The sequence below is a fragment of the Cetorhinus maximus genome, chromosome 29, assembly GCF_964194155.1.
Source record: "Cetorhinus maximus chromosome 29, sCetMax3.hap1.1, whole genome shotgun sequence".
NCBI classification, from domain to species: domain Eukaryota; kingdom Metazoa; phylum Chordata; class Chondrichthyes; order Lamniformes; family Cetorhinidae; genus Cetorhinus; species Cetorhinus maximus.
Window position 1 is genome coordinate 9,426,124 of NC_135907.1, and position 26,305 is coordinate 9,452,428.

Here is a 26,305-nt window from a genome sequence, read left to right on the forward strand (position 1 = left end):
CCCATGCTGTACCTGCCCTGGGAGTGTTTGATGGGGACAGTGTAGAGGGAGCTTTACTCTGTATCTAACCCCGTGCTGTACCTGCCCTGGGAGTTTTTGATGAGGACAGTGTAGAGGGAGCTTTACTCTGTATCTAACCCCGTGCTGTACCTGTCCTGGGAGTGTTTGATGGGGACGGTGTAGAGGGAGCTTTACTCTGTATCTAACCCCGTGCTGTACCTGTCCTGGGAGTGTTTGATGGGGACAGTGTAGAGGGAGCTTTACTCTGTATCTAACCCCGTGCTGTACCTGTCCTGGGAGTGTTTGATGCGGACATTGTGTACCTAAGGGGACAGTGCTCCATTCTCCAGCTCTGAAACTCCCCCATGGCAAAAGCATATAATTCACAGTAATACTGGTGCAGCAGGTTTCCTCACCTTGTGTTTGGGACACTTCATGGAGAAATTCTCTTCATTCAGAAAGCAATCTGTGAAGAAAGAAAATAAATCTCAACATTAGCAGCACAGTCAGCGAACCCAGTGCTACACTGGGCAATATGGGGACTGGCATAAAGTTACAGTGGGCAGAGAGCTGGGGTAGAGTTAGTGCTTAGGTTGCTTTTTTGTCTTATTAAACCGTGTTGCTGCTTTTAGTGATCCATGTATCTGGACATCCAGATCCCACTGCTCTCCTGGCCCATTTAGACACTTACTTCCCAAGGAATAACTGGCCTCCTTATTCTTCCTACCCCAAAATTCACCATCTCATATTTATCTACACTGAAGTTCATTTGCCAATCACGCACCCATTCTGCAAGTTTATTCATGTCTTCCTGTATTATTGTCCACAGTCTTCCTCAGTACTAATTATTCCCCCAGTCTGGCATCATGTGCAAAGTTTGAAATTATACTTCTGATTCTAGAGTCCGAATTGCTTCCTGCAGATGGTGAACATCAGTGCTTCCAGCATTAATGCTTGGGGGAATACCACTCCCCATCATTTGCCAATCCTTTAAACCCTTCTCGCAGTTTTCTGTGCAAGCCAGCTTGCTATGCAGTCTGCCACTTGTCCCCTGACTCCACATCTTCTGACCTTGGTCACAAGTTTACTATTTGGTCTCTTATCGAAGGCCTTTTGAAAAATCCAAATATACTACGTCTACTACAATACCCTTGTCGACCCTTTCTGATACTTCTTCAAAGAATTCAAAAGGTTGGTCAAGCACGACTTGCCCTTTTGAAATCTGTGCTGATGGCTCTTTAGGATAGTTTCAGTTGCTAGAGGTTTCCTACTGCATTTTTGAGTAAAGATTCCATCATATTTTCTACCAGTGCTAATAAGTGGTCGTTCGTTCCCTGGGCTTGTTCCTTCTTCCTTTTTAAATACAGGGATCACGTTAGCTACCCATGAGCTCTCAATACTATTCTCTTTTCTAGTGAATTTTATGTATAATATATATTATATATAACAATATATGTAATAGCACCCCTGTGTTTAGCATTTTATACGCTCCCAAGTTTGATTAGTTTATCAATTATATCCCCCCCTTTTTAAAAAAAAATCTGAAATGCCTTTATATCCTTTTTCCTTCTTCTAATGTTATTTTCATCATAATAGTCTCCCTGGGAGATACTGAAACAATGCAATTATTCAATATTTGTGCCATTTTGCTACTATTACTTGTGAATTTTTTTGGTGTTTATCCCTTAGTGGACGCATCCTCATCCTGACGTTCCTTTTGTCTGCAGAATGCTTAACAATTTTTCTATTCCTCAATAATTTAATTGTGTAGTCTCACTTTGCCTAATTGTTTTCTTCAATTTTGTTCTTGTTTCTTTCTTCATCAACTGTAGGAAAAAAGGGGATAAGGATGGAAACTAGGGAAAGCAAACTGGTCATTATTAACTAGTTTGTTCCTGCTTCTTCGTGAATTATACTTCTCCTGAACTCCTACTGATCAGCGTTTGAAATGTGTTCCGTTGCTTTGTCAGTAACGTTTTTCCCAGGTTTCCCCCAAAAGCATTTTAAAATCAGCTTTTTTTTTTAAACCCCCAATTTATTACGTTGATCTTTGTCTTACTTATGCTCTCAGTCCTTTTTTAAAGTTGGATCGCTATTCCCTAGATGCTCCCCTGAACTCACTTCTCTTAACTGCTTGGATTCATTTCCCATTACTAGATGTAGTAATACTCCCTTTCATTGTTTTTTTTTTTACATACTCTATTCCATCTACTTCCAGTTTAGTTTGAGGAGGTTAAAATCTCCCAAGACTATTCTATGTCTTTTACTTATTTCACATAGGAACAAAAGAAACTTAAGAAATAAGGGTAGGTGGCCATTCAGTCCTTCGAGCCTGCTCCACCATTCAATGAGGTCATGGCTGATCTTCTACTTCAACACCATTTTCCTGGACTATCCCCGCATCCCTCGATGCTCTTAGTATCTAGAAATTTATCGATCTCAGTCTTGAACACACTCAATGACTGAACCTCCTCAGACCTCTGGGGTAGGGAATTCCAAAGATTCACCATCCTCTGAGTGAAGAAATTCCTCCTCACTTCACATATTTGATTCCATATCTCTTCCTCCGCCTCCTTTCAGTTATTAATTGGTTTGCAGTGTACACCAGTAGTGTGATTGGTAGTTTTTATTTCAATCCGTGCGGATTTTGTTTTGAACCTTCTGGTTGCTATGCCCCTTTTTTCTACGGTTACTATGGGTTTTCTACGGTTACTATGGCTTTTCTACGGTTACTATAGCTTTTCTACAGTTACTATGGCTTTTCTACGGTTACTATAGCTTTTCTACAGTTACTATGGCTTTTCTACAGTTACTATGGCTTTTCTACAGTTACTATGGCTTTTCTACAGTTACTATGGCTTTTCTACAGTTACTATGGCTTTTCTACAGTTACTATGGCTTTTCTACGGTTACTATGGCTTTTCTACGGTTACTATGGCTTTTCTACGGTTACTATGGCTTTTCTACAGTTACTATGGCTTTTCTACGGTTACTATGGCTTTTCTACAGTTACTATGGCTTTTCTACAGTTACTATGGCTTTTCTACGGTTACTATGGCTTTTCTACGGTTACTATGGCTTTTCTAATTATCACAGTTATGACTCCCCCATCCTTCTCTCTCCGTTCTGATTATGTTATAATCTGCAGCATCCAGTCCTGTTCATTTGCAGCCAGATTTCAGCGATTTATACAACATCTAGTGCCTCACAACTTCTAGTGCCTCCAGTTCCCTGTTTTATGTCGAATGCTGCATAAGTTGCTGTACAGGCAGTTTAAGACACCTTTATTATCCCTTTGACTTTAGTTTTAAACAGTCCTTCTATATTTCTGCTTTATTCTCTGATCGCGTGTGTTATTTTTGTTCGTTATCTTGTTCACCTTACTCTCAATTTCTAATCCTATTCTAATATTCGTTTGGTAAGACAGAACTTGAGTGTGGCTGAAAAAGAAGAGATTGTTTTGTCGGTGCTTTTTGCCTCGCACTCATCAGGACAGATGCAAGAATACCAATGTCCAGGCAAGCGACAGCTTTACACTGCATGTGAAGGCAGAGAGAGTGCTGAATGGTTGGCATGCGGACTCTAGACAGAAACAGCAGGTACGCGCATTGCGCCTGTTTCAGCTAAACGAAATAAGTGACAGTCACTCGCTGGTTCATTCCTCAGGGCAATGCCTTGACCAGAGTCAAGCTGCCCAGTTTAAAATTTCAAAGAACGTTTGGCAGTTAACTGTCAGTCACCATTAACTGGTGCATTCTCCAGGGCAACACCGCGACAAATCAGAGTCCACTTGCCAACCATTCAGCACTCTCTTCTCATACAGTATAAAATTGTTGCTTCCCCTGACACTGGTATTCTTGCGATTATCCTGATGAGCACAAGACGAAAAGCGCCGACAAAACGTCTGTTTTCCGGCAATAATTCTGTTCTCTTCAGACTTCGATCCCTATTTATTCTTTCGGCTACAACGCCTGGTTCAAGAGGAGCCGGTTCCAGTGGTGCAGGGGGATGGGTTATGGACAAAACGGAGGAGGATTGTGGGCCACGCATGACTGTTCAAAGAGCTAGCATAGACAGGATGAGCTGAATGGCCTCCTTCTGTGCTGGAGGGTTCCCTGATTCCACGATCTGTGGAATTTGCACCGTGAATTGTGCTGAAGGGTCATTTGCACGAGTGTACTGAGGTTGAGGCTTACTGTGTGGCAAGTCCTGTACAGGGCTCTGAGTGCCGAAGGGGAAAGCCTGTGTCTCATCAGCTGGAGACTTGTGATAGCTCCCCTTCCCCCACCCCCCACCCCAGAATCTCAGGGTGGCACCTGCATCAGCGGCACACCGGTGACATCAAAACCCCCAGAGCGGGCAAGAGGTACAGAGCTCCGAGTCGGAGTCCCGCCTCTTCTGGGAGACCAGCCGGCTAACCTCGATCCCTTGACCCATCAACAGTAAAGTCCATCACCTCTACCACCCCATGCAGCCAGCACCTCCCGCCCTCCCACGACCTGCAAGAGGCCGGCCCAGCCCTGACCCAGAGTTACCTGCTTCCGTGGCACAGATGTAGTGATAATTGAGTGGGCATCCTTTGCAGTAGCAGCCCAGAGTAGCTCCGGGCTCCTGGCAGTGTGAGCATTTCTGGGGGAACACAAGAGGACAATGTGAGATGGCGGCGAGGTACACACACACTGCATGGTCTGAACCAACCACACGCCAGCCAGCAACATGGCTGCAGCGGCCCTTTGAAAACGAGGCACTGCTGATAGGTCTATCCCTGGCGCCAGACTCTAACCTTCCCTTGGCTGGGCGTGGGACCAGGCTGGGGGCTGCCAACTGTGATTAGATATATCCCTGGAGGTTTCAGCACACGAATTGCCCCCCACACTTCAACCATTAGCCGGCCAACACATCCATCGCTTGTGATGTACTGCTTTCCTACGCCAATTGGAAAGCAGAAAGACTCATTACCCAATTGGATGATACTCAACTGGCAGCCAAACAGCTGCTTTCCGCCCCCCCACCATTTTCAATATTTTTCTGTCTGGGAAAGAGGAACGTACGAAGGAAATGGCAACATTTTAAAAAAAACAATCAATTTTTATAATGTCCGGATGATTTTTCTCCAGGGTTCCACACAGCAGTGTCCGGGAGATTGATCTTCAACTCCTGGAGACTCCAGACCAATTCTGGAGGGTTGGCAACACTAGACCCAGCTGCTTTGCCAGGGTCATTTCTGTGGCACAGTCTCGAGCAGTGACCTGTGCTGGTTTGGGAGTTTGTGGGGTGGTGTTGAGTAGGGAAAACTGACAGGTTTAGCTGCGCTATGGGTATTGCGTTTTGGGCCATGACACTGGGAGAGGGGCAGGTCTCCTGTGACTGACCCTCAGTTACAGACTCGCAGTTTGACTCCCAGTAGTGACTGTGTTGGGGGGGGTGGGGTACATCCAACAACAGGAACTGGGTGGGGGTGGGGCGGGGGGGGGGGGTAGAGAGAGGAGGAGCGACCAATGAGAGAGCAGCGAGGGAGCCGGGTTGGACGCAGTCAGGCAGGGGGTGAGTGGGAGGGAGTTGGACTGGAAGGGAGGGAGACACGGGTGGGGGTGGAAAAAGAGGGTGGGTGGGAGGAAGAAAGCGGGGGGCCGGAGGGGTTGGGATGGAGACACGGGTGGGGGGGTTGGGGTGGAGGGGGTAGTGGGAGTGGAAGCGAGATGGGGCAGGGGTATGGATGGGAGCTGTAGGGATACAGACGGGGATGGAGGGAAGGGACCGAGGGAGGGGTGTGGGGGTGCGGGGTGGGTGTTGGAGGGGTGGGGAACAGCTCGGAGGAGGTGGTGGGTGTGAGGGGAATCAGGGCCGTGGAACTGGGGGTGAGTGAGGGGGAGTGGGGGGAGGGGGTTTGTTGCTTGGACCAGGGGGGTGGGGGAAGGTGAGCAGAAAGTGAGACAAAAATAAAGCATAAAATGCAGTTTAAAAACGTTAAAAAGATACAGAAAAAAAAACTGAAAGGTCCAGGAATCTAATGTTTGACGTAAATCTCTAGATTTAACAGAATTATCAGAATTCCACGTGAAGAACAGAAAAAGCTCGGAAATGAATTTTCCCCTCACCGTCTGTCCACAAGTCAGGATTGCAATTGTCTCGGTTTATTACAGGTTCAATGCAGTAAGATTGTGGGTACAGGCAGCGCCATCTGAACATGCAGGTTAGGCTAATGCCACCCAGGTTAAACACAGAATCAAGCAGCAGGCAGACTCCTGGGTGACGGGAATCGGGGACGGGAGGTCAATCCACCCTCCCTCAATTAACCCGGCAAGTGCCCCGAGCTCCTAGCAGCGCGACTCTGGGAAGCTCTCCGTGCTGATCCTGCTGTCTACTTTCCACTGGTTCAATTCCAACCATCTCCCAGTGCGAACTGGGGTGACCCAAAGCCTGACCTAGGCTCTCTCAACATGTGTTATTGGGCTAGGGCACTAAAGGCACACGTGGCAAAGGCCATATCAGGCAGCTAGAAGCCTGACAAAAATAATTGTATAACACAGGGGTAAAATACAGAGGGGAGTGGGGGAGGGGGGGGGGGAGGGGGTTACAGGTCTGTCCCTGTATAACACTGGGGTACAGTACTGGTGGGGATGGGTCTGTCCCTGTATAACACTGGGGTACAGTACTGGTGGGGACGGGTCTGTCCCTGTATAACACTGGGGTACCATACTGGTGGGGACGGGTCTGTCACTGTATAACACTGGGGTACAGTGCTCGTGGGGAGGGGTCTGTCACTGTATAACACTGGGGTACAGTACTGGTGGGGACAGGTCTGTCACTGTATAACACTGGGGTACAGTACTGGTGGGGACGGGTCTGTCACTGTATAACACTGGGGTACAGTACTGGTGGGGACGGGTCTGTCACTGTATAACACTGGGGTACAGTGCTCGTGGGGAGGGGTCTGTCGATGTATAACACTGGGGGACAGTACCGGTGGGGACGGGTCTGTCACTGTATAACACTGGGGTACAGTACTGGTGGGGACGGGTCTGTCACTGTATAACACTGGGGTACAGTACTGGTGGGGACGGGTCTGTCCCTGTGTAACACTGGGGTACAGTACTGGTGGGGACGGGTCTGTCACTGTATAACACTGGGGTACAGTACTGGTGGGGATGGGTCTGACCCTGTGTAACACTGGGGTACAGTACTGGTGGGGACAGGTCTGTCACTGTATAACACTGGGGTACAGTGCTCGTGGGGAGGGGTCTGTCGATGTATAACACTGGGGGACAGTACCGGTGGGGACGGGTCTGTCACTGTATAACACTGGGGTACAGTACTGGTGGGGACGGGTCTGTCACTGTATAACACTGGGGTACAGTACTGGTGGGGACGGGTCTGTCCCTGTGTAACACTGGGGTACAGTACTGGTGGGGACGGGTCTGTCACTGTATAACACTGGGGTACAGTACTGGTGGGGACGGGTCTGTCCCTGTGTAACACTGGGGTACAGTACTGGTGGGGACGGGTCTGTCACTGTATAACACTGGGGTACAGTACTGGTGGGGACGGGTCTGTCCCTGTGTAACACTGGGGTACAGTACTGGTGGGGACGGGTCTGTCCCTGTATAACACTGGGGTACAGTACTGGTGGGAACAGGTCTGTCCCTGTATAACACTGGGGTACAGTACTGGTGGGAACAGGTCTGTCCCTGTATAACACTGGGGTACAGTACTGGTGGGAACAGGTCTGTCCCTGTATAACACTGGGGTACAGTACTGGTGGGAACAGGTCTGTCCCTGTATAACACTGGGGTACAGTACTGGTGGGAACAGGTCTGTCCCTGTATAACACTGGGGTACAGTACTGGTGGGAACAGGTCTGTCCCTGTATAACATTGGGGTACAGTACTGGTGGGAACAGGTCTGTCCCTGTATAACACTGGGGTACAGTACTGGTGGGGACGGGTCTGTCCCTGTGTAACATTGGGGTACAGTACTGGTGGGGACGGGTCTGTCCCTGTGTAACACTGGGGTACAGTACTGGTGGGGACGGGTCTAGGTAATGTTATCCTAAGTTACTGCACCAGATCATAATAAGGCAAAATAAATGACAGCCACATAAGGAGATCTAAGGGCAGGTGACCAAAAGCTTGTGTCAAAGGCGCTGGATTTAAAGAGCGTCTTCAAGGGGGAGAGAGGGGGCAGGAGGGGAATTTGACAGGGAGGCAGCTCCAGGACTTCAGGCCTTGGCATCTGGGGGCAAAGCTGCCAACGGCTGGGGCTGTGGGGGGCGTGGGGGCGGTGGGTGGTGTTGTTGTCAAGCACTTTTGACCTCCAGAATAATCAGTCAGTCAGTCAGTCGGGGTTTCTGAGGCACACCAGAGTTTCCTGCTGGACAGACGGTTTGTGTGGATTAGGACGGGAGTGAGGGTCACTGTCCCTCATCAACGAGATTCACATGCAGGATTAGCCCTCGGTGAACTCGAGCGGAGAAACCAGGGGTCCCTGGGAGGGTAATTGGAAAACAAAATTTTTTTAAAAAATGAGTTGAGGTCCTAAAGCCACCTTGTCAGCAGTGACCCCCCACCCCTGCCCCCTGCTCACCCCCCACAACCACCAAACCTTCTGTGCAAAGCAGGCGGCGCCCGACAGTCCTTACCATCTCTCTGGCCACTTCGACAGCTTCTTGCAACCCATAGAGTCTCCCAGAGACCAAATAAACCCCACTGGCCCAGAGCACACAGGACTCGTGGATCCACAGTTCGTTGGGGTCGAGAGGTAGTTGAGGCAGCTGGAGATCCACCTGGGAGCTAAGCTCACTTTTCAATCTCTGAGTCCGCAGATTGACAGAGGGGGAGATTTTCTCACAGCAATAGCAGCGCCTGTGTCCTTTGCCACTCCGGGGACTAGCCCAGGAAGGGGTGCAGTCCTCGGAGTAGTGACGTCTTTTGAACCTGGGGTGCCCCAGGAGGTTCCCAAACTCCTTGCCCTCGTCTTCCGACTGGCCAGTCTTTAGTAGCTCGGGCATGCTTTTGTGCCGCACCTTCACCCGGCTCTGTGCTGGCAGCATCTTCTTGGGGGGCGGGTTCTTGGGCAAGGTGCCAGCGTACTGGTGCGGGTAGTAGGGGCCGAAGAGGTCGCCCAGGTCCCGGTGGTTGGCGCATTTGCCACACAGGCAGCACACCAGCAGGCCGAGGGTGGAGCACTCAGTCACCAGTGGGCCCAGCACCATGTGGGAGGTGGTGGGTAAGGCTTTGCCGGCACAGCTGGGCAGGGGGGCGGAGGCTGGTCCCTGCTGACCTTTCACCCCTTTCTGGGCCCGGTTCCGCTCGTCGTCCTGGGTGTTGATTATGGTGCAGAGGAGGGCGGCCTCTCTCTTCCTCTCCAGGAGGACGTACGGGGAGAAGGTCTTGTCCTGGGCCTCCTCGCGCCTCCTGCCCACTGCTCGGGCCGCATGCTTCAGCTTGATCTCCGGCTCCTGGGGCAGCAGGATGGGGCCTTCGATCTTCTTCCGTCTCCTCCTCTGGTGCGAGGGCGCTCGCTTTCGCCTGGGCCTCCTCTTCTTCGGAGCGGCCTCCTCCTCCGGCCCCTCGGCCCGGCTCGGCCCCCCTGGGCCCTCCGGCCGCTGCCGCTTCTGCTTGTTGATGCTGCCCAGGGGCCTTCCCCGCTTCTTGCCCGACGGGAAGTACCCTTTGAGGGAGCCGCCTTCCAGCTTGGGGGCGACGCCGAGGGGCTCCTGCCCGGCCTCGCGCCCCGGGGAGCGGGGCAGAGGGCACGGCGAGCGGCGCGGCTGGAATTCGGGGCGGTACGGAACCTGCGCCATCGCCGCCGCCGCTGTTGTTGAGGGGCCTCCCCGGCCCTGGGGGCAGCCGGCGGCCCCTGTGTCCCCGGCCTGGGCCTCAGGCTCCTCCGTGGAGCCTCCGCGCCCCTGGTCCCCGAGCTGCGCCGCCGCCGGCACGTCCCCGCTCCCCCAGCGCCCCTCTTTGACCGACAGGATGTCCTCCAGGGTCAGGCCGTCGGAGGTCCCGTCGAGCACGCCGGAGACGGGGAACTTCCTCCCGTTGGGCGAGGCAATCTTCTGGACGATGGCTTCCAGCTTTAAGCCCCGGCCCTTCCTCGGGGGCAGAGTTTTGAGCTTGCTGGGGCTGGCGAGGGAGACGGCCGGGGAGACGCTGGCGCCCGGGCTCTCTTTCCCATCGGCGTTCGGCAAGGGCTCGTCAGCCGACTCGGCCTTGGGCGCGGGGCTGAGGCTGTGGCTGCCAGGGGGAGCCGGTTCGGCCTCCACCTCCCTGGCTTTGGGCTCTTGGCAAAGCCTCTTGGCTGGGATGGGCGAAATAAAGGATCGAATTCGCCTCCGTGACAGGATCGGCGACAGGACGGACAGGTCTTCCTGGGCCAGGTCGTTGGGCTTTTTTCCCGGGCGGGGGGGTCTCTCCTCCTCGCCCGCCGGCCATTCCTCCAGCCTCGGGCTTCTCCCCTCGCGGCCCTGGGGCGGGGGCTGGGCGCCCGCTTCCTGCTGCCCGGCGCCAGGGGCTGGCGCCTCTTTCTTCTGAGCCCCGCCCCTGCGGCACTCCCCGGCAAAATCCTTCTCGGCGGGCGCGCTGGTCCAATCGCTCCCCCCGTCGGGGTCGGGCGCCATCCTCTGCAGGTGGTTCGGGGGCCTCGCCGCGGCTTGTGCCTCCATACCCGCCGCGTGGGCATCGTCTTGCTTGGTTAGGAGGGAAGAGAGCACGTCAGAGTTGGCGGGGAGGGGGTATAAGCTGGCGTGGCACACCTGCACCGGCAGGTTCTCCCGAGGCTGGCCGAGGAAGCCGGTCTGCCGGGGCTCCGGGGCATCTTCCTGTTTGATGAGCGACGCCCTTGCCAGGAGAGCTTTGTCGTCCACCCGGGACGGGGGTCTCCTCCTTGCTCCCGCTCTCCCTGCTGCCCTGCCACAGGGACGTCTGCCTCTCGAGGATCGATTGTTCAGCGTCTGGTGGAGAAAGTTGCCGCTGGGTCCCATGGGTAATGGAGAGGAAACCAGGGCAGAAGCTCGGGCCAACTCCAAGGAGTCGTATTTCCAGTGGGGTGAGGGGGTCCCGGGGTCTCTGCCATCGTAGTGCCCAGTGCTCCTTTGCTGACCCAGGCTTTGGTCCATCTCCCCCTTAACCTTCACTTCCCCCCCGAGGAAGATGCCCGACTGGATGACCGACTGCCCGGCTTTGCACAGCTTGGCGCCCTTCACGCTCCAGCCAAATTCCCGGTCCTGGGCTTGCCCGCAGGCCGGGGGCACGGAGCTTCGGCCGAAGGGCCTCGACGGGGAGATGTCGCAGATGACCGACTTCCTCTCCGACACGCCGGACTCGAACTGCGCCTCGAGCTCGGCCTTGCTAAGCTCCATCCCGAAGCCAGGGCCCGGAGTCCTGGCATCTCCCCAGCCCGAGGGGGATAGCAGGGCATTATTGTGCCCGTCCTTTCTGGCCAGTTCAATCATTTGCCTCATGGGGTAGCCGGGCTGCAACGGGTTGTCCATAAATCCCGAATACTGGTGCTCGGGAGCGTAGCTGGAGTGGAACTTCCTCCCGTGGTAGTTGGCTTGCAAAGCTTCTTGGAGTAAACTGTGGCTCTTCTCAACCTTGCCTGGGGCAACTTTTCTGTCTCCAAGGCCGAACTGCTCAGCTTCTGGTTGGCTGTAAGGGGTCATTGGGTACTGCATGTAATGGTATCTGCCGTCATTCTTGGGCAAGTCCCGAAGCCCATACGCCAAGTAGCTGGGAGATTTGGAGGTGTCCATTCTTGCAGCCAGGGGGTCACTGAGAACCACATTGCCCTGGTGCAACCCCAGCCCGTTCCCATTTTGGGTGGTTGACGGGGCCATGATGTTGCGAGAGTTGCTGAGCTGCTGACTGTGACCAGATTCCTTCTCGGCGCTGGTGAGGAAGGTGGCCTGCCTCGAGTGTTCCTCCCCTTGCCCACCAACACCCAGCCCCTCGCCACGGCTGACCATTGTCTCCCGGCTGACGATCACGCCAACGGGCTTCTCGCCCCGCCGAAGTCCTTGCTCTGCCAGCGTCGCCATGGCGCCCCCTTTGCCCTCCTGGCACATCTGGACGATCATCTCTTCCTTCGTCAGCGGCCGGCCGGTGCCGTCGCCGTGGGAACTGGCCGGCGAGCAGGTGGCGTTGGCCGCCTCCGGGTTGTGGGCCTTGTAGGCTCTCTCCGAGCAGCCGCTCTGGCCGCTGAGCTGCCGGACCCGCTCCGCATGGTCCTCCGAGGAACTCGAGCAGCCCCCGTCCAGGGATTCGGCCTGTGGCGACTTCAGCTGCTCCTCGAGGCCCAAGTGCTCGGCGGGGCCTCCTGGCGCCGGTCTCTTGCTGGAGCGTCGGGCTTGTCGGCGGTGCAAGGCCAGGGTGTCGGAGATCAGCAGGTGCTGCACCCTGTTGGGGATGTTGGCCACCTGGGAGCTCAGGGCCGTCAGGCTGCTCTGGCCTAGGTCGGAGGCCCGTTTCTCAGCCCCGCCCTCCAACCCAAAGCCCTCGTAGGCTCCGGACTGCGAGCCGGGGCTCGGCATCAGGCTGGTCGGGGTGGGGCTGGGCTGGGGCATCAGCTGCAGAACCCGGTTCCTCATGCCCATGGTGCCCGGCCCACACTGTAGGCTTTCACTGCTGACCATGAGCGGGGACGGGGTGGAGCTGCACGAAGGGGACTGGGCCACTGGGGTAGCGGGAGAGGGGTTGGAGCTGGGGCTGAAGTTCTGGTGGAAGGGCATGGGCGATTTGGCAGGAATGTCAGCCGGACAGTAAGGGGCAAACTGTTGGTTCCCCAAGGGCACCTTGGCTGTGTTGGAGTACTGCAGGGCCTGGGGCCCATGCTGCTGACCCTGGGCTGGCTTTGCCTGCTCAAAACAGGGCTTGGCTAAGGGTGGCTGGTAGCTGTAACCAGTTTGGGTCCCGTAACTCTGGGCAGCCGTGGCATTGACCATGTAGCCATCGCACTGGGCGCTGGCGCTCATGTGGTAACCGTCGAAAGCTTGCCCGGGGGGCTGGCTGTAGCCTTGAGGAGAGAGGTAGGAGGAGGAAGAGGAGGATGAGGAGGAGGAGGTGGACGCAGCAGGCTGGAACTGCTGGGGGTTATACTGGGGTGCACGGTGTTGGTACTTGGCCAGTAGGGCTGAGCTGGGCTGGTGGGCATGTTGGGGGTGGTGGGCAGAGGAGGGAGGGGGCTGGACCAGTGCCTGGGTACCAGGGGGCACCTGGAAGGGCTGGTGTCGCAGCTGCTGCTGACCGCTGCTCGGTGAAAACTGACCAGTGTAGGCGTCCTGCTCGAACTGACTGTAGGCTGGCATGGCAGAGTGAGGTGCCCGCCACTGGCCCTCGCTTAAATACTGCACTGAGTAGCCTCCGGCCTGCTGCGTGGCAAATCCGCTCTGCAGGGGCCCGGCAAGCCGGCGCTGGGCCTGGGGGCCGGGTAGCTCCTTGCCCCTCGTGTAGTAGTAGTCACTGGGCTCCCTGCGGAAGGCCTGGTATGGCTGCTGGTTGCAGCCCTCGCTGCCTGGTCGGTTGGCATAGCTGGCAAACATCTGGCCCTGGTGGTGCTGGCTGTAATTGCCCAGTCGGGACGACTCCTGGGCCTCCTGGTGCAGAAGCCTCTGGTTTCCGTGGTAACTGCTCTGCTCCCGGTACGACTGCATGTTGCGGTGTTGGACGGCCCAGTCCCCGGCGGGTTCTGTGGAAAAATCAGAGGGGGTGGAGGGTGGGGGGGGGAGAAAAATATCAATTAAAAAAAGAAACAAGTACTGCTTGTTACCAAAACGCCCAGAGACACAGGCCCCAGTGTCAGGGGTCACAGCCTGAGGCCTTCAGGTAATTATCCCATTTTGGAAGCTAGGAGTGAATCTGCTTCCATCACCCTTTCAGGCAACGCATTCTGGAATGTTAACAAGAGAGTCATAACTGCACAGAGCGAGACCATTCAGCCCATTGGCTCCATGCTGGCTCTCTGTAGAGCAATCCAGTCAGTCCCGTTCTCCCCCTCTCTATCCCCGTAGCCCTGGAAGTTGATTTCACTCAAGCGTTCATCCCGTTTTCTTCTGGAATCATTGATCGTCTCCGTTCCCACCACACGCGCAGGCAGAGAATTCATTACCACAAACTGCGTAAAAAAACCATTCTACCTCACGTTCTCCCCGTATCTCTTGCCCAAAACCTTAAATCTGTGCCCCTCCCCCCCAACTTGGCGCTTGTACCTTCAGCTAATGGGAAGGGATTTTCTTTGTCTCCCTTATCTAAACCTGTCATAATCTTGTTCACCCCTATTGTATCTCCCCTCCGTCCCCTTTGTTCCAAAGAGAACAATTTTATCTTCTCCAAACTCATCCTATAGCTAAAGTCCCCCACCCCTGGGACCATTCTGGTAAATCTCCTCTGCGCCCTCTCACGGGTCCTCACAGTCTTCCTAAAGTGTGGTGATCTGGAACATTCCCTCCCCCTCCTCTCCTTCGGTACAAAACTAGCCTGGGGCTCACTTTTCCTTGAATCATACTCCCAGGGGAAGAACAACAAAAATCAGCCTTCCTCCTTCACTGGTCAAGTGGTGAGGAGCAGGCAGAGGCCGCCCCGCCCCTGACGGGCGGCAGAGGCCGCCCCGCCCCTCAGGGGCGGGCAGAGGTCGACCTGCCCCTGACGGGCGGCAGAGGTCGCCTGCCCCTGACGGGCGGCAGAGGTCGCCTGCCCCTGACGGGCGGCAGAGGTCGCCTGCCCCTGATGGGCGGCAGAGGTCGCCTGCCCCTGACGGGCGGCAGAGGTCGCCTGCCCCTGACGGGCAGCAGAGGTCGCCTGCCCCTGACGGGCGGCAGAGGTCGCCCGCCCCTGACGGGCGGCAGAGGTCGCCTGCCCCTGACGGGCGGCAGAGGTCGCCTGCCCCTGATGGGCGGCAGAGGTCACCTGCCCCCGAGGGGGCGGCAGAGGTCACCTGCCCCTGAGTCAGAAACCCTTCACCAGGGCTCACACACAAGAAAATCAATGTCATCCAGCAGCAGAGAGGTGGTGGAGCCTCAATGAGAAACTAACCAGCAAAATAAAATGCAAGGTGCTCAGTTATCCTTCATTACAAACTCCAATGATTTCCCAACAAGGGCTCACTGATCTACAATTCCCTCTCTCACCAGTGGAATGACATGCACAATTTTCCGATCTAAAGGAAGGGTTCCTGAATCGAGACAACTTTGGAAGATTATCGTTAGGACATCTGCAATATCCTCACCCACCTCCCTTAAAACCTGGGGCTGGAGACCCTCAGTTTCAGTGTTCCCCATACCTACACTAACTACAGAGATACTGTTTATTCAGGGTAAGGGTTACTCACTGTGCAATTGTACAAAGTCACTATTTCAGAGTAATGGTCACTCGTTAACTGTACAGAGTCAGCGTTTATTCAGGGCCATAAGTATTTACTTACATAATAATTGAACACAGATTGAGGACTATATGATGAAGAAGTCCATTGTAATCACTGCTTTTGAGAATCACAGGTTGGCTGGTGAGATTTATAATCGATAGACTAACTGAAGGTTGCCTGGCAACTCTCCGGGGAAAAAAAAAGTTTGTATTTTCAAAATGAAGTTTAGTTCAAGGCTAGAGTGAGCAGATTGTGGTTTCATGGTCACAGTGAAAGGTTGGTTCTGGCTGTTTAAACAGCTCTTCCCAGGCCTGAACATATCCTTCCCTCCCTAATACCACCAGAGAGCAAGTGGTGAGAGGCAGGTAGGATACCCTTTCCTGGGATAGAAAGGGTGGGGATTCGGGATAAAGAGAAGCAGAGAGTAACAGGAAAGGGCAAAACTTTTAAATAGGAACCCCACATCTGTGAACAAGGTCTAAATCGGCAGAAATAGTAAAACGGTAACTTTAATGTCCCTTTGACCTGAGTGAATAAAGCACTCATGGCAAGCTAAACAAAATAATGCCACAAGTAGAGATACATGGGTTTAATCTAATAGCCATTAGAGAGACGGATTGGTATGGTACATCCCTTGGCATGCTGGGAATGGGCTGGCAGACGAGGGGAAGGGTGGGGGTGAGTGTTAGACCACCCAGCGGAAAGCGGTACATGAACATCTTCAAAGCCTGATCCCGTAACTCCAGCTGCTGTGTCAAGACCAGCACAGACACCATGGATCCCTTCAAAATCATCACAGGGGTACAGCAAGGCTGCATACTCTCCCCATTACTTTCCCTCTTGGTTATTGATTTCATCATGAGGAAGGTGATGCTGGGTGCAGACTTTGGTATCCCACAGCAACACTACCGGCTGACAGGCCTGGATTTCGCAAACAACATTGCCTTGCTGGCAGAAGAATCGTGTGTGCTCCAAGACTTGGTCACCAGCCTGGTCTATGCAGCAGCTGCAGGAAGACCAAGACAGTGATGGCTGGACAGCAACAAGGTCACCCCCATCACCAACCACTAGACAACAGAACATCAAGGACGTTGACCACTTCCCCTACCTAGGGAGCAACATCTCCAGGGAGGGTGATGTAGAGATCGACTTCCACACAAGAATCGACAAAGCAGCATTGGCTGTTCAGCGGCTCCACACAGTCTGGGCATCCAACACTATCAACACGGCCATGAAGCTGGGGCTCTACATGTCCAGACTAGTACCATCTGCAATTAATGTCAGCGAGATGTGGAAGAGAACAGCAAAGGTGTCACGCAAGTTGGGCATCTTTCACCAGCTCTGCCTACGTTAGATCCTGGACATCACATGGAGACACAGCATCACTCAAGTGCTACAGAGAACATGATGTAGAGATGGTCAAGGCTGATGATACATCCCTTTGCGTCTCTAATGTGCACCCCACCAGAGTGGCATTAGAACGGATGCCACCAGGTGGATGATGGTGATGATGGGGCTGGCCAAAAACAGACCTGGCAAAGTATATTTAAGCAGGACCTTCAAGAGTGGAAAACCACCTTTGCTGGAGCGAAAGAGATTGCGATGGATATGGGCCAGTGGTGGACTCTTGCTGCCCATAGTTCGGTCTGGGACAAAGTCTAAGTAAGTAACTCCACAGTAGTTATGCCATTGGACAGATCTTTAAGCAATAAAATAAGAGGGACTTGTGATAAAGGTATTGCAATAAAGTGAACCTCCACTGGAAAAAACAAATCAGCCAAAGTACTTTAGAAATTTATGGAGTGCATGCGAGAGTTTCCCAGAACAATATTTGGGCGACCAACAAGGGAATAAGCTACTTTAGGTCGTGTTGTGTGTTATGAGTTAATTTGTCAAGGGTCCTCTGGGAAAGTATAATCATGAGTTTCACTGTGACGTATGTCAGGCCAAATCTAGAATATTAAAATTAACTAAAGCCAAATACGAGAGCTTGAGGGTGAAGGGCCTGAGCTTGATTGGGAAATGAGATTAAACAATCTAACAGGAGATGAGCAACGGTGAAGACGAGAAATCAGCTCCCGCTGATTCACTGCAACAACAACTTAGCTGTCCCACCACTCACTCCCTCCCCGCCAGACCTCTCTCCCCCCCCACCCTTTCTCCGTCTCACCCCTGCCCCTTCTCACCTCCGTGCCCCATCTGCTCTCCCCCTCGTGCCCTAGCACCCCTCTCTCGTGTGCCCCCCACACACTCTCGCCCCAGCCCACCCTCTTCTCTCACCCCCTCCCTCTTTCGTCTCAGCCCACCCTCCCCCACTCGCCCCCCAGCCCACCCTCCCCCACTCGCCCCCCAGCCCACCCTCCCCCACTCGCCCCCCAGCCCACCCTCCCCCACTCGCCCCCCCAGCCCACCCTCCCCCACTCGCCCCCCAGCCCACCCTCCCCCACTCGCCCCCCAGCCCACCCTCCTTCACTCACTCCTGCCTCCCCTTCTTGCCCCCCGCACCCCACTCACCCCCTCCCTCCCTCTTGCCCTAGACACCCTCCTCCGCTTGCCCCCTCTTCACCTCTTGGCCTCTGCCCCCTCTTGCTCTCAGCCTGGCCCCTCTCAGCACTCCTCTGTCCCTCTCACCACCCCCCACCCCTACCCCCTCTTGTCCCATTCCACCTCCACTCTGCCCCCCTCACGCCCCGGCCCCCTCCCTGCTCCTCTCAACTCCGCCCTGCCCCTCTCACCCCCCCCCTGCCTGCCCTGCCCCCTTTCACCCTCCCCCCCCACCCACTCTCCTTAATACACCAGCATGGACAGAGGATGGTTAAAGGGCCAAAAACAGACAGTAACAATGAGTCATTTCCATTTTGGCTGCAAGGGTCAGTATTGGGACCTCAGCCATTAATGACTTAAACAAGGGGACCGAGCGTAATGTATCCCAGGTTACTGATGGTACAAAGCTTAGGTGGAAAACGTAAGTTGAGGGGACTGAAGGACTCTGCAAACATACGAATGAGGAGGAGTAGGCCATTCAGCCCCTCGAGCTTGCTCTGCCATTTGATAAGCTGATCTGACTGTGGCCTCCACTCCACATTCCCACCTACACCTGACAAGCTATACAGCTAGGTTAGTGAGCAGGGAGCTGGCTGAGAGTTGGAGTACAATGCGGGGAAAAGTGGAGGTTATTCACTTTGGTAGGAAGAATGTTTTTCAACTGTTGAGAGTGTAGTAAATGTTAGAGTTCAGACGGTTTGGTTAAGAAACACACAGTTAGCCTGCGGGTGCAGCAAGCAATCAGGAAGGATGATGATATGTTGTCCTTTGTTGCACTGAGTTTGGGGTATAAGTCTTGCTACTATTGCATAGGACTTTGGCGAGGCCACACTGGGAGTACTTTGCACAGTTTTGGGCTCCATACCCAAGGAATGATACACTTGCCTTTGAGGGTGTCCGATGAAGGTTCACGAGGTTGGTCCCTGGGATGAGAGGCTGGATAAATTGGGTCTATGTTCTCTGGAGTTTAGAAGAACGAGAGGCGATCTGAAGAATCCGTAGGGACTCGACAGGGTAGACACTGAAGGTCGTTTCCCTTGGCTGGGGGGGATCTAGAACACGGTGGGGAGTGGGGGGGCATAGTCTCAGGATAAGGGGCCGATCATTTTGGACTGAGGTGAGGAGAAAGTTCCACTCAGAGGGCTATGAATCTTTGGAATTCTCCACTCCAGAGGGACGTAGATGCTCAGCTGCTGGTCATGTTGAGATTGGTAGATCTTTGGGATGTGAAGGGGATCAAGGGATGTGGGAATTGGGTGGGAAGCTGGAGTTGAGGTTGAGGAGCAGCCATGATCTTATGAAATGACGGAAGGCTCTATGGTCAAATCCTATTCCCATTCCGTTATGTCCTTATGGCAGCCCCTAGGGGTGTGGGCTGAAGGCCAGATTCAACCATCATGGCTTCTGGTTAACCCACTGCAGTCAGCCCACAGTCTAAACTTCAACAAAATGGCTGAGCTACGGCCTGCTGCTGAGCTTGTTAGCAGGAACCTTGGTGGTGGTGGTGGGGGGGAAGGGGATTGGAAAGGAAACAGAGACGCTCTCCCAAGGCCAACACGCAAACACTCCCCCACGCACAAGTCTCTTTTCGAATCATTCACTGAAGCCTGTGTACAAAATGCCCAGTGTGCCTGCCTCAGGGGGAGAGGCTTCTACACCACGACCCAGGAGAGTGGGTCACCTGCACAGGAGCTGATGTTACACAAGGCGGGAAGAGGGGCCAGGGGGAAACCAAGGGTCCAGCGTTTGAGACCCGTGCTCAGGGAATGCAGGTAGACCATGTGATTGGCGCTGGGCACTGTGCCCGCATGGCCCAGGTCAAACCCAGGACAATGTAACACCGAGCATAAGAGTAGGGTCAGGAAAGGGGAGGTAGATGGGGGAGTGAAGGGTCTGGAGAAGGGAGAGGGCAGATGCGGACAAGGAGGGATGGGGGAGTGAGGGGTCTGGAGAAGGGACATGGCAGGGAAAGAGGATTTGTGGAGGTGGTGGTGGAGAGAAAGAAAGGACTGGGTCAGAGAGGGAAGATGATCGTGGGGGGAGGGGAGGTTACAGTGAAAGGCAGCGAAGTGGGGATTCGAGGATTTGGTTGCGAGTTTCTCTGTCACCCAATGGGGGCGGTGTTGTAATCTTTTTTTAAAAAAAAGAGGGAGAATCCTGATGATCAGGAGCCCCTGTGAAGTAGCCTTGGGAAACCCCATCCCCCCGCCAGGCCTGTTTGTGCTGGGGGGGTGGGGGGCCTGGGCCTCCTGTCTCTCGGTGCTACCGCTGCCCTCTGATTGTGGTCACAATGCTGACTGGTTTTACAGTGGTCTGCAGGCAGCCAATGGGGAGCAGTAAGGGACAGTGAAGGAACCAGAGAGGGTGAAAAGCACTGCGAATGGGTGAGAGCGAGTTCCCAGGGGTCCTGGCCAAGCTGCAAGTAACATTCCTGCCTCACAAGTGCCAGGAAATGACCATCTCCAAGAGAGAAACCAACCATCTCCCCTTATCATTCAACAGCATCACTGAATCCCCCACTATCAACAGCCTGGGGGTTACCATTGATCAGAAACTGAACTGGACCAGCCATATAAATACTGTGGCTACAAGAGCAGGTCAGAGACTGGGAATTCTGCGGACAGCAACTTACCTCCTGACACCCCAAAGCCTGTCCACCATCTACAACACATAAGTCAGGAGTGTGATGGAATACTCCCCATTTGCCTGGATGAGTGCAGCTCCAACAACACTCAAGAAGCTCGACATTGGCACCACATCCACAAAAATTCACTCCCTCCACCACTGACGCACAGTAGCAGCAGTGTGGACCATCTACAAGATGCACTGCAGGAACTCACCAAGCCTCCTTTGACAGCACCTTCCAAACCCACGACCACAACCATCTAGAAGGACAAGGGCAGCAGATAGATGGGAACACCACCACCTGGAAGTTCCCCTCCAAGCCACTCACCATCCTGACTTGGAAATATATCGGCCGTTCCTTCAGTGTCACTGGGTCAGAATCCTGGAACTCCCTCCCTAACAGCACTGTGGGTGTACCTACACCACGTGGACTGCAGCGGCTCAAAGAAGGTAGCTCACCACCACCTTCTCAAGGGCAATTAGGGATGGGCAATAAATGTTGGCCTAGCCAGCGACATGCATATCCCATGAAAGGATTTTTTAAAATTCACTCAGTTGGCTTTCCACAGCCTGTACCCTAACTCGCACTAAATCCCATTCATCCACCTCCCCTGTGCTCACTGGTGGCTCCCCCTCTGACAAAGTCTCAATTCTAAAATTCTCACCCTCGTTTCCAAATGCCTCACATGGCCTTGCCCCCCCTCCCTTTCTCTGTGACCTCCTCCAGACCCACAACCCTCTGGTGATCTCTGCACTCCGCTAATTCTGGCCTCTTGAGCCACCCCATAATTTTAATCGCGACACCGTTGGCGGCCTTACCAATTTCCTGGCTAAAACCTCTCCTCCCTCTCTCGCTCTGTCTGAGAGGTTGCTTCAAAGATACACCCTCCTTGACCAAGCTCCTGGTCATCGGTTTTAACAGGGGCAAAAAGGGGGCCATTCAGCCCCTTGAACCGTTCTGTCATGCAGCTAAATCATGGCTGAACTATGCCATTAGCCCTATCTGCCTTCACTCCATACCCTGAATCACCTTGTCAATAAAAAAAAAAAGATTAATCTCAGCGTTAGATTTTCAATTGTCCCCTAGCCTCACCACCACCACCTGCCATTTGACACCAGAGCTGGAACCTCACCCCACCCCCCACTCCCAACCCTCAGACAGAGGCCCGGCTGATTCAGGTTTGGTCAGAAGAGCAGCCTGGATAGTTTCTGAGTGAATAATGTCCACTACCCAATGACTAATTTACAGGCCTCACATTCCTGTCACTCATTCCCATTCCCTGTGGCCAGCCTCCTCCACAGGAATGCCGACTGAAACAAATCCAGCTCACAACATGTCTGGGTCTGGGAGATAAAAATCTGCTGCTCCCAGCACTGACGGCGAGGAGGGATTATCGGCTGTTGAAGCATCGTCTACAAGTATTTTGGGGATATCTTTCAAATCTCGGCTCGGGGCCATTTGTGAACGTTTTTACTCTTACAGCACAGGAGGCGGCCACTCGGCCCATCGTCCCTGTGCTGGTTCCTCTACAGAACTATCCAGCTAACCCCATTGATCTTTTTTTGGCCCTTTCCAAGCATTCACCCAATTCTCTTTCCAAAGTTAGACCATAAGACATAGGAGCAGAAATTAGGCCATTCGGCCCATCGAGTCTGCTCCTCCATTCAATCATGGCTGATAAGTTTTTCAACCCCATTCTCCCGCCTTCTCCCCGTAACCTTTGATCCCCTTACCAATCAAGAACCTATCTATCTCGGTCTTAAATACACTCAATGACCTGGCCTCCACAGCCTTCTGTGGCAATGAATTCCATTGATTCACCACTCTCTGGCTAAAGAAGTTTCTCCTCATCTCTGTTCTAAAAGGTCTTCCCTTTACTCTGAGGCTGTGCCCTCGGGTCCTAGTCTCTCCTACTAATGGAAACATCTTCCCCACGCCCACTCTATCCAGGCCTTTCAGTATTCTGTAAGTTTCAATCAGATCCCCCCTCATCCTTCTAAACTCCATCGAGTATAGACCCAGAGTTCTCAAACGTTCCTCATATGTTAAGCCTTTCATTCCTGGGATCGTTCTCGTGAACCTCCTCTGGACCCTCTCCAGGGCCAGAACATCCTTCCTGAGATACGGGGCCCAAAATTGCTCACAATATTCTAAATGTGGTCTGACCAGAGCCTTATAAAGCCTCAGCAGCACATCCCTGCTTTTATATTCTAGTCCTCTCGAAATAAATGCCAACATCGCATTTGCCTTCCTAACTACTGACTCAACCTGCAAGTTCTGATTGAAATCAGGGTCCACCGATTCAGGAAGCCCATCCCAGATCGAAACGACATTCCGCGGCGTTCCGAGAAAGAGTCACACGGGACTCGAAACGTCAACTCTTGTTTTTTTCTCTCTCTCCACAGGTGCTGCCAGACCTGCTGAGCTTTTCCGGCACTTTCCGCTTTGAAAACATTTTCCTCCTCTTGTCCCCCAGACTCGTTTGTCAACGATCTTCAAATCTGCGTCCCCCCTGGTTACCGGCCCTACAGCCGCTGGAAACATTTCCACCTCATTTATTCTCAAAGCCCTTTTGCGATTTTGAACGATCTCTGAAACCCTCCCCTTAACCGTCTCTGCTCCGAGGAGAACAATCCCGGTTTTTCCCCAATCTCTCCAATGTCACTCCCAGGTTTCCAATACCTGCTTTTCGTAACACATTGACTCCCGGTCAATGGGGACAGATCCACAAAGGTTGAACAAAAAGATTTGTAGATTTAGTTTAGTTCTAGATTTCCAGCATTTGCAGTATTTTGCTTTTATCCACAAAGGTAGATCTCCCTTTCTGAGGTTTATCAATAACCTTGACTGAACGCTCTCTCTGCTCTGACTCCTGACTCCATTTTCTTCCCCCACCCGCCCTCTCGCTAAGTCACTCCAAAAAGTTTTTTGTTTATTCTGCTCAATTTGCCAAGAACTGGACTAACTGGTTTACTCTGGCCAGATAACAGGCAGCCCGACATGGAGTTCAAAGTCAAACGCCTCCCTAAGGTTAGTCCGGGGATTGGACAGGGCCACTCTCCCACAGGGCAGATCGGCCTGGATGCAAAGGCCACCTGGTCTATTTTTGCGAGCACACTAGAACTAGGAGCAAGGGAAGGCCTGTCAAGCCTGTCACTGCTGATTTTTGCCTTCAATTCTAACTTTCCCACCAGCTCCCCACATCCCTTCATTTCTTGAGAGGCCGAAGGTGGGCCTTAAAACGTATTCGATGATGGAGCATCCGCTGTCCTCTCAGGCAGAGTGTTCCCAAGGTTCACAACCCTCGAAGTGAAGACATTTCTCCTCATCTCATTTCCTAAATGGCTGGCCCCCAGGGGATCCACTGCCACGTTTTGGGGTGCCGGAGCTCAAAGGAAACGCGTTGGCCCTATCATTTCTAAGTCCACTATTACATTGCTTTCTTATGCATTAATCGCCAGTCCCAAAAGTCAGTAAAACTATGCTTTTTAAGTGAAAATTATTAGTGTCCTTACTGCCCCACCCATCCACCCCCAACTACCCCCCCCAACCTCCCTGAAAGGGTGGTAGAGTCAGGAACCTTCATAACATTTAAGAAGTGTTTGGATGTGCACTTGTGATGCCATGGCCTACAAGGCTATGGGCCTAGTGCTGGAAAATGGGATTAGAACAGTTAGGTACTTGTTTGACTGGCGCAGACTCGCTGGGCCGAAGGGCCTTTTTCTGTGCTGTAACTTCTATGACTATGACTCCCCCCCCCCATACCCATCCCCCACCCCCCCAACATCTCCCCCACACCCCTGCTCGCAACCTCCCCCTAGCCCCTCCCATTACACCCCCCACAACCTCTCCCCCTCCCCCGCCTCCCTTCAACCTCTCCACCTGCCCCTCCCCGCCAGCCTCCCAGCACTAGCACAGCGATGAGAGAAATCAGCCTGACCGAACACCTTCAAAAAAAAATCTCAACTCAGCCTGAAAGTTCGGTGTATTTTTAAGTCAGTCTGTCAGGTCCTAAACTCTGGCAGCTCAGCGTGGATGGTGAGTACTCCGATTAAAACACCAAACCTGGGCCCCCGGGCCCCTGAGGTTTGGATCTGTCTGCACCCCACCCCTCCCGGCTCTGGTTGGGAGGTACTGGAGCAGTGCTTCAGAGCGCCCCAGCAGCATTACACCCCTTACCCTGTGGCCCCATGTTCTAGATCCCCCATCAGGGGAAACAACCTCAGTATCTACCCTGGTCAAACCCCTTCAGAACCATAAAATAAGGTTCTGTTTCGTTTTTTTGTGTTTTGGTTTCCCTTCATAAACTTGAATGTTTCAATGTGACCAGCGCTCATTCTGAACTTCCAGAGAATATAGACCCAATTTACTCAGCCTCTCATCCTCAGGGACCAATCTAGTGAAACTTCACTGTACCGCCTCCAGTGCAAGTACATCCTTCCTGAAACACGGAGACCAAAGCTGCACAGTATTCCACATGTGGTCTCACAAAGCCCTGTACAACTGTAGCAAGATTTCTTTATTCTTGTACTCCAATCTCTTGCATTAAAGGCCATTTGCTTTCCTAATTGCTTGCTGTACTTACACGCTAACTTTTTGTTCTCCCTGCATGAGTCAACCCAAGTCTCTCTGGACCTCAACATTTACAAGCTACACGCCTTTTCAAAAATATTCTACTTTTCTATCCTTGTGACCAAAGTGATGAACCTCACGCTTTCCCACATTATGCTCCATCTGCCACCTTGTTGCCCACTCACTTAACCTGTCCGTATCTTTCTGTAATCTGTGTCCTTATCGCAGCTTGGATTCCCACCTAGCTTTGTATCGTCAGTTAACATTGATACATTACTCTCTGTCTCTTTGTCTATAGTCATTAATCTAGACTGTTAATAGCTAAGGTCCCAGCATTGAACTTCGCGGCACTCCACTAGTCACAGCCGGCCAACTTGAAAATGCCACATTTATCCCCACTCTCCACTTCCTGGCCATTAATCAATCCTCAATCCATGCTAATATATCACTCCCAACTCCAGCAGGCCTTACCTTGTGTATTAACCTTTTGCGTGGCACCTTATTGAATGCCTTTGGGAAATCCAGGTATGCTACATCTACTGGTTCCCCTTTATCTACTCTACTACTTACATCCTCAAAAACGTTACTAAATTTGTCAAACAAGACTTTTGCAAAACCATGTCAACTTGTTCTAATCATACTACATTTTTCTAAGTGCCTTAAACTGTCCTTAATAATAGATTACAGCCCAACGAACTATGTCAGGCTAACTGGCCTGTAGTTCCCTGTTTTCTCTCTGCCTCCTTACTTGAATAGTAGTGTTATGTTTGCAAACTTCCATTCTGCTGGGAACATTCCAGAATCTAGCGAATTTTGGAAGATCGTAGCTAGTGCATCCACTATCTCAGCAGCTGTCTCTTTTAGAACCCAAGGATGTAGGTCATCTGGTCCTGGGGATTTGTTGAATTTTAGGCCTTTTCTCTGTTGCTTTTTCTTTGTTGATATTCATTATCTTAATTTCCTCACTCTTTTTAGCCCCTAGGTTATCCTCTATTTCTGGTATGTAACTTGTGTCTTCTACTGTGGAGACAGACAAAATATTTCTTCAATGCCTCTGCCATTTCTACACTCCCCCATGATAATTTCTCCTGTCTCTGTTTCTAACTGCTCAATGTTTACTTTAGCTACTCTCTTCCTTTTTAATTACTTGTAAAATCTCTTATGATTCATTTTTTATATTCTTGGCGAGTTTACTCTCGTATTCTATTT

The 26,305-nt window shown here is 52.7% G+C and overlaps 1 protein-coding gene and 1 long non-coding RNA gene across 2 annotated transcripts in view; both read right to left on the bottom strand.

Annotated features, from left to right (window-relative positions):
* Nucleotides 1-26,305, bottom strand: part of LOC144669587 (transcription factor 20-like) — a 58,961-nt gene that overhangs the window by 1,861 nt on the left and 30,795 nt on the right. The window contains exons 3-5 of the mRNA XM_078532102.1: nt 8,639-13,683; nt 4,536-4,629; nt 417-466 (exon numbers count right to left, since the gene is read on the bottom strand). Of these exons, the coding sequence (XP_078388228.1) occupies nt 417-466; nt 4,536-4,629; nt 8,639-13,648 (5,154 nt within the window). The 5' untranslated portion in view covers nt 13,649-13,683. The remainder of the gene's footprint in view (nt 1-416; nt 467-4,535; nt 4,630-8,638; nt 13,684-26,305) is intronic.
* LOC144669588 (uncharacterized) lies at nt 2,122-3,863 on the bottom strand. Its single transcript, XR_013573697.1, has 2 exons — nt 2,854-3,863; nt 2,122-2,752 (listed from the first exon to the last, which is right to left on the bottom strand). It is a non-coding gene; the product is annotated as an uncharacterized LOC144669588 (long non-coding RNA).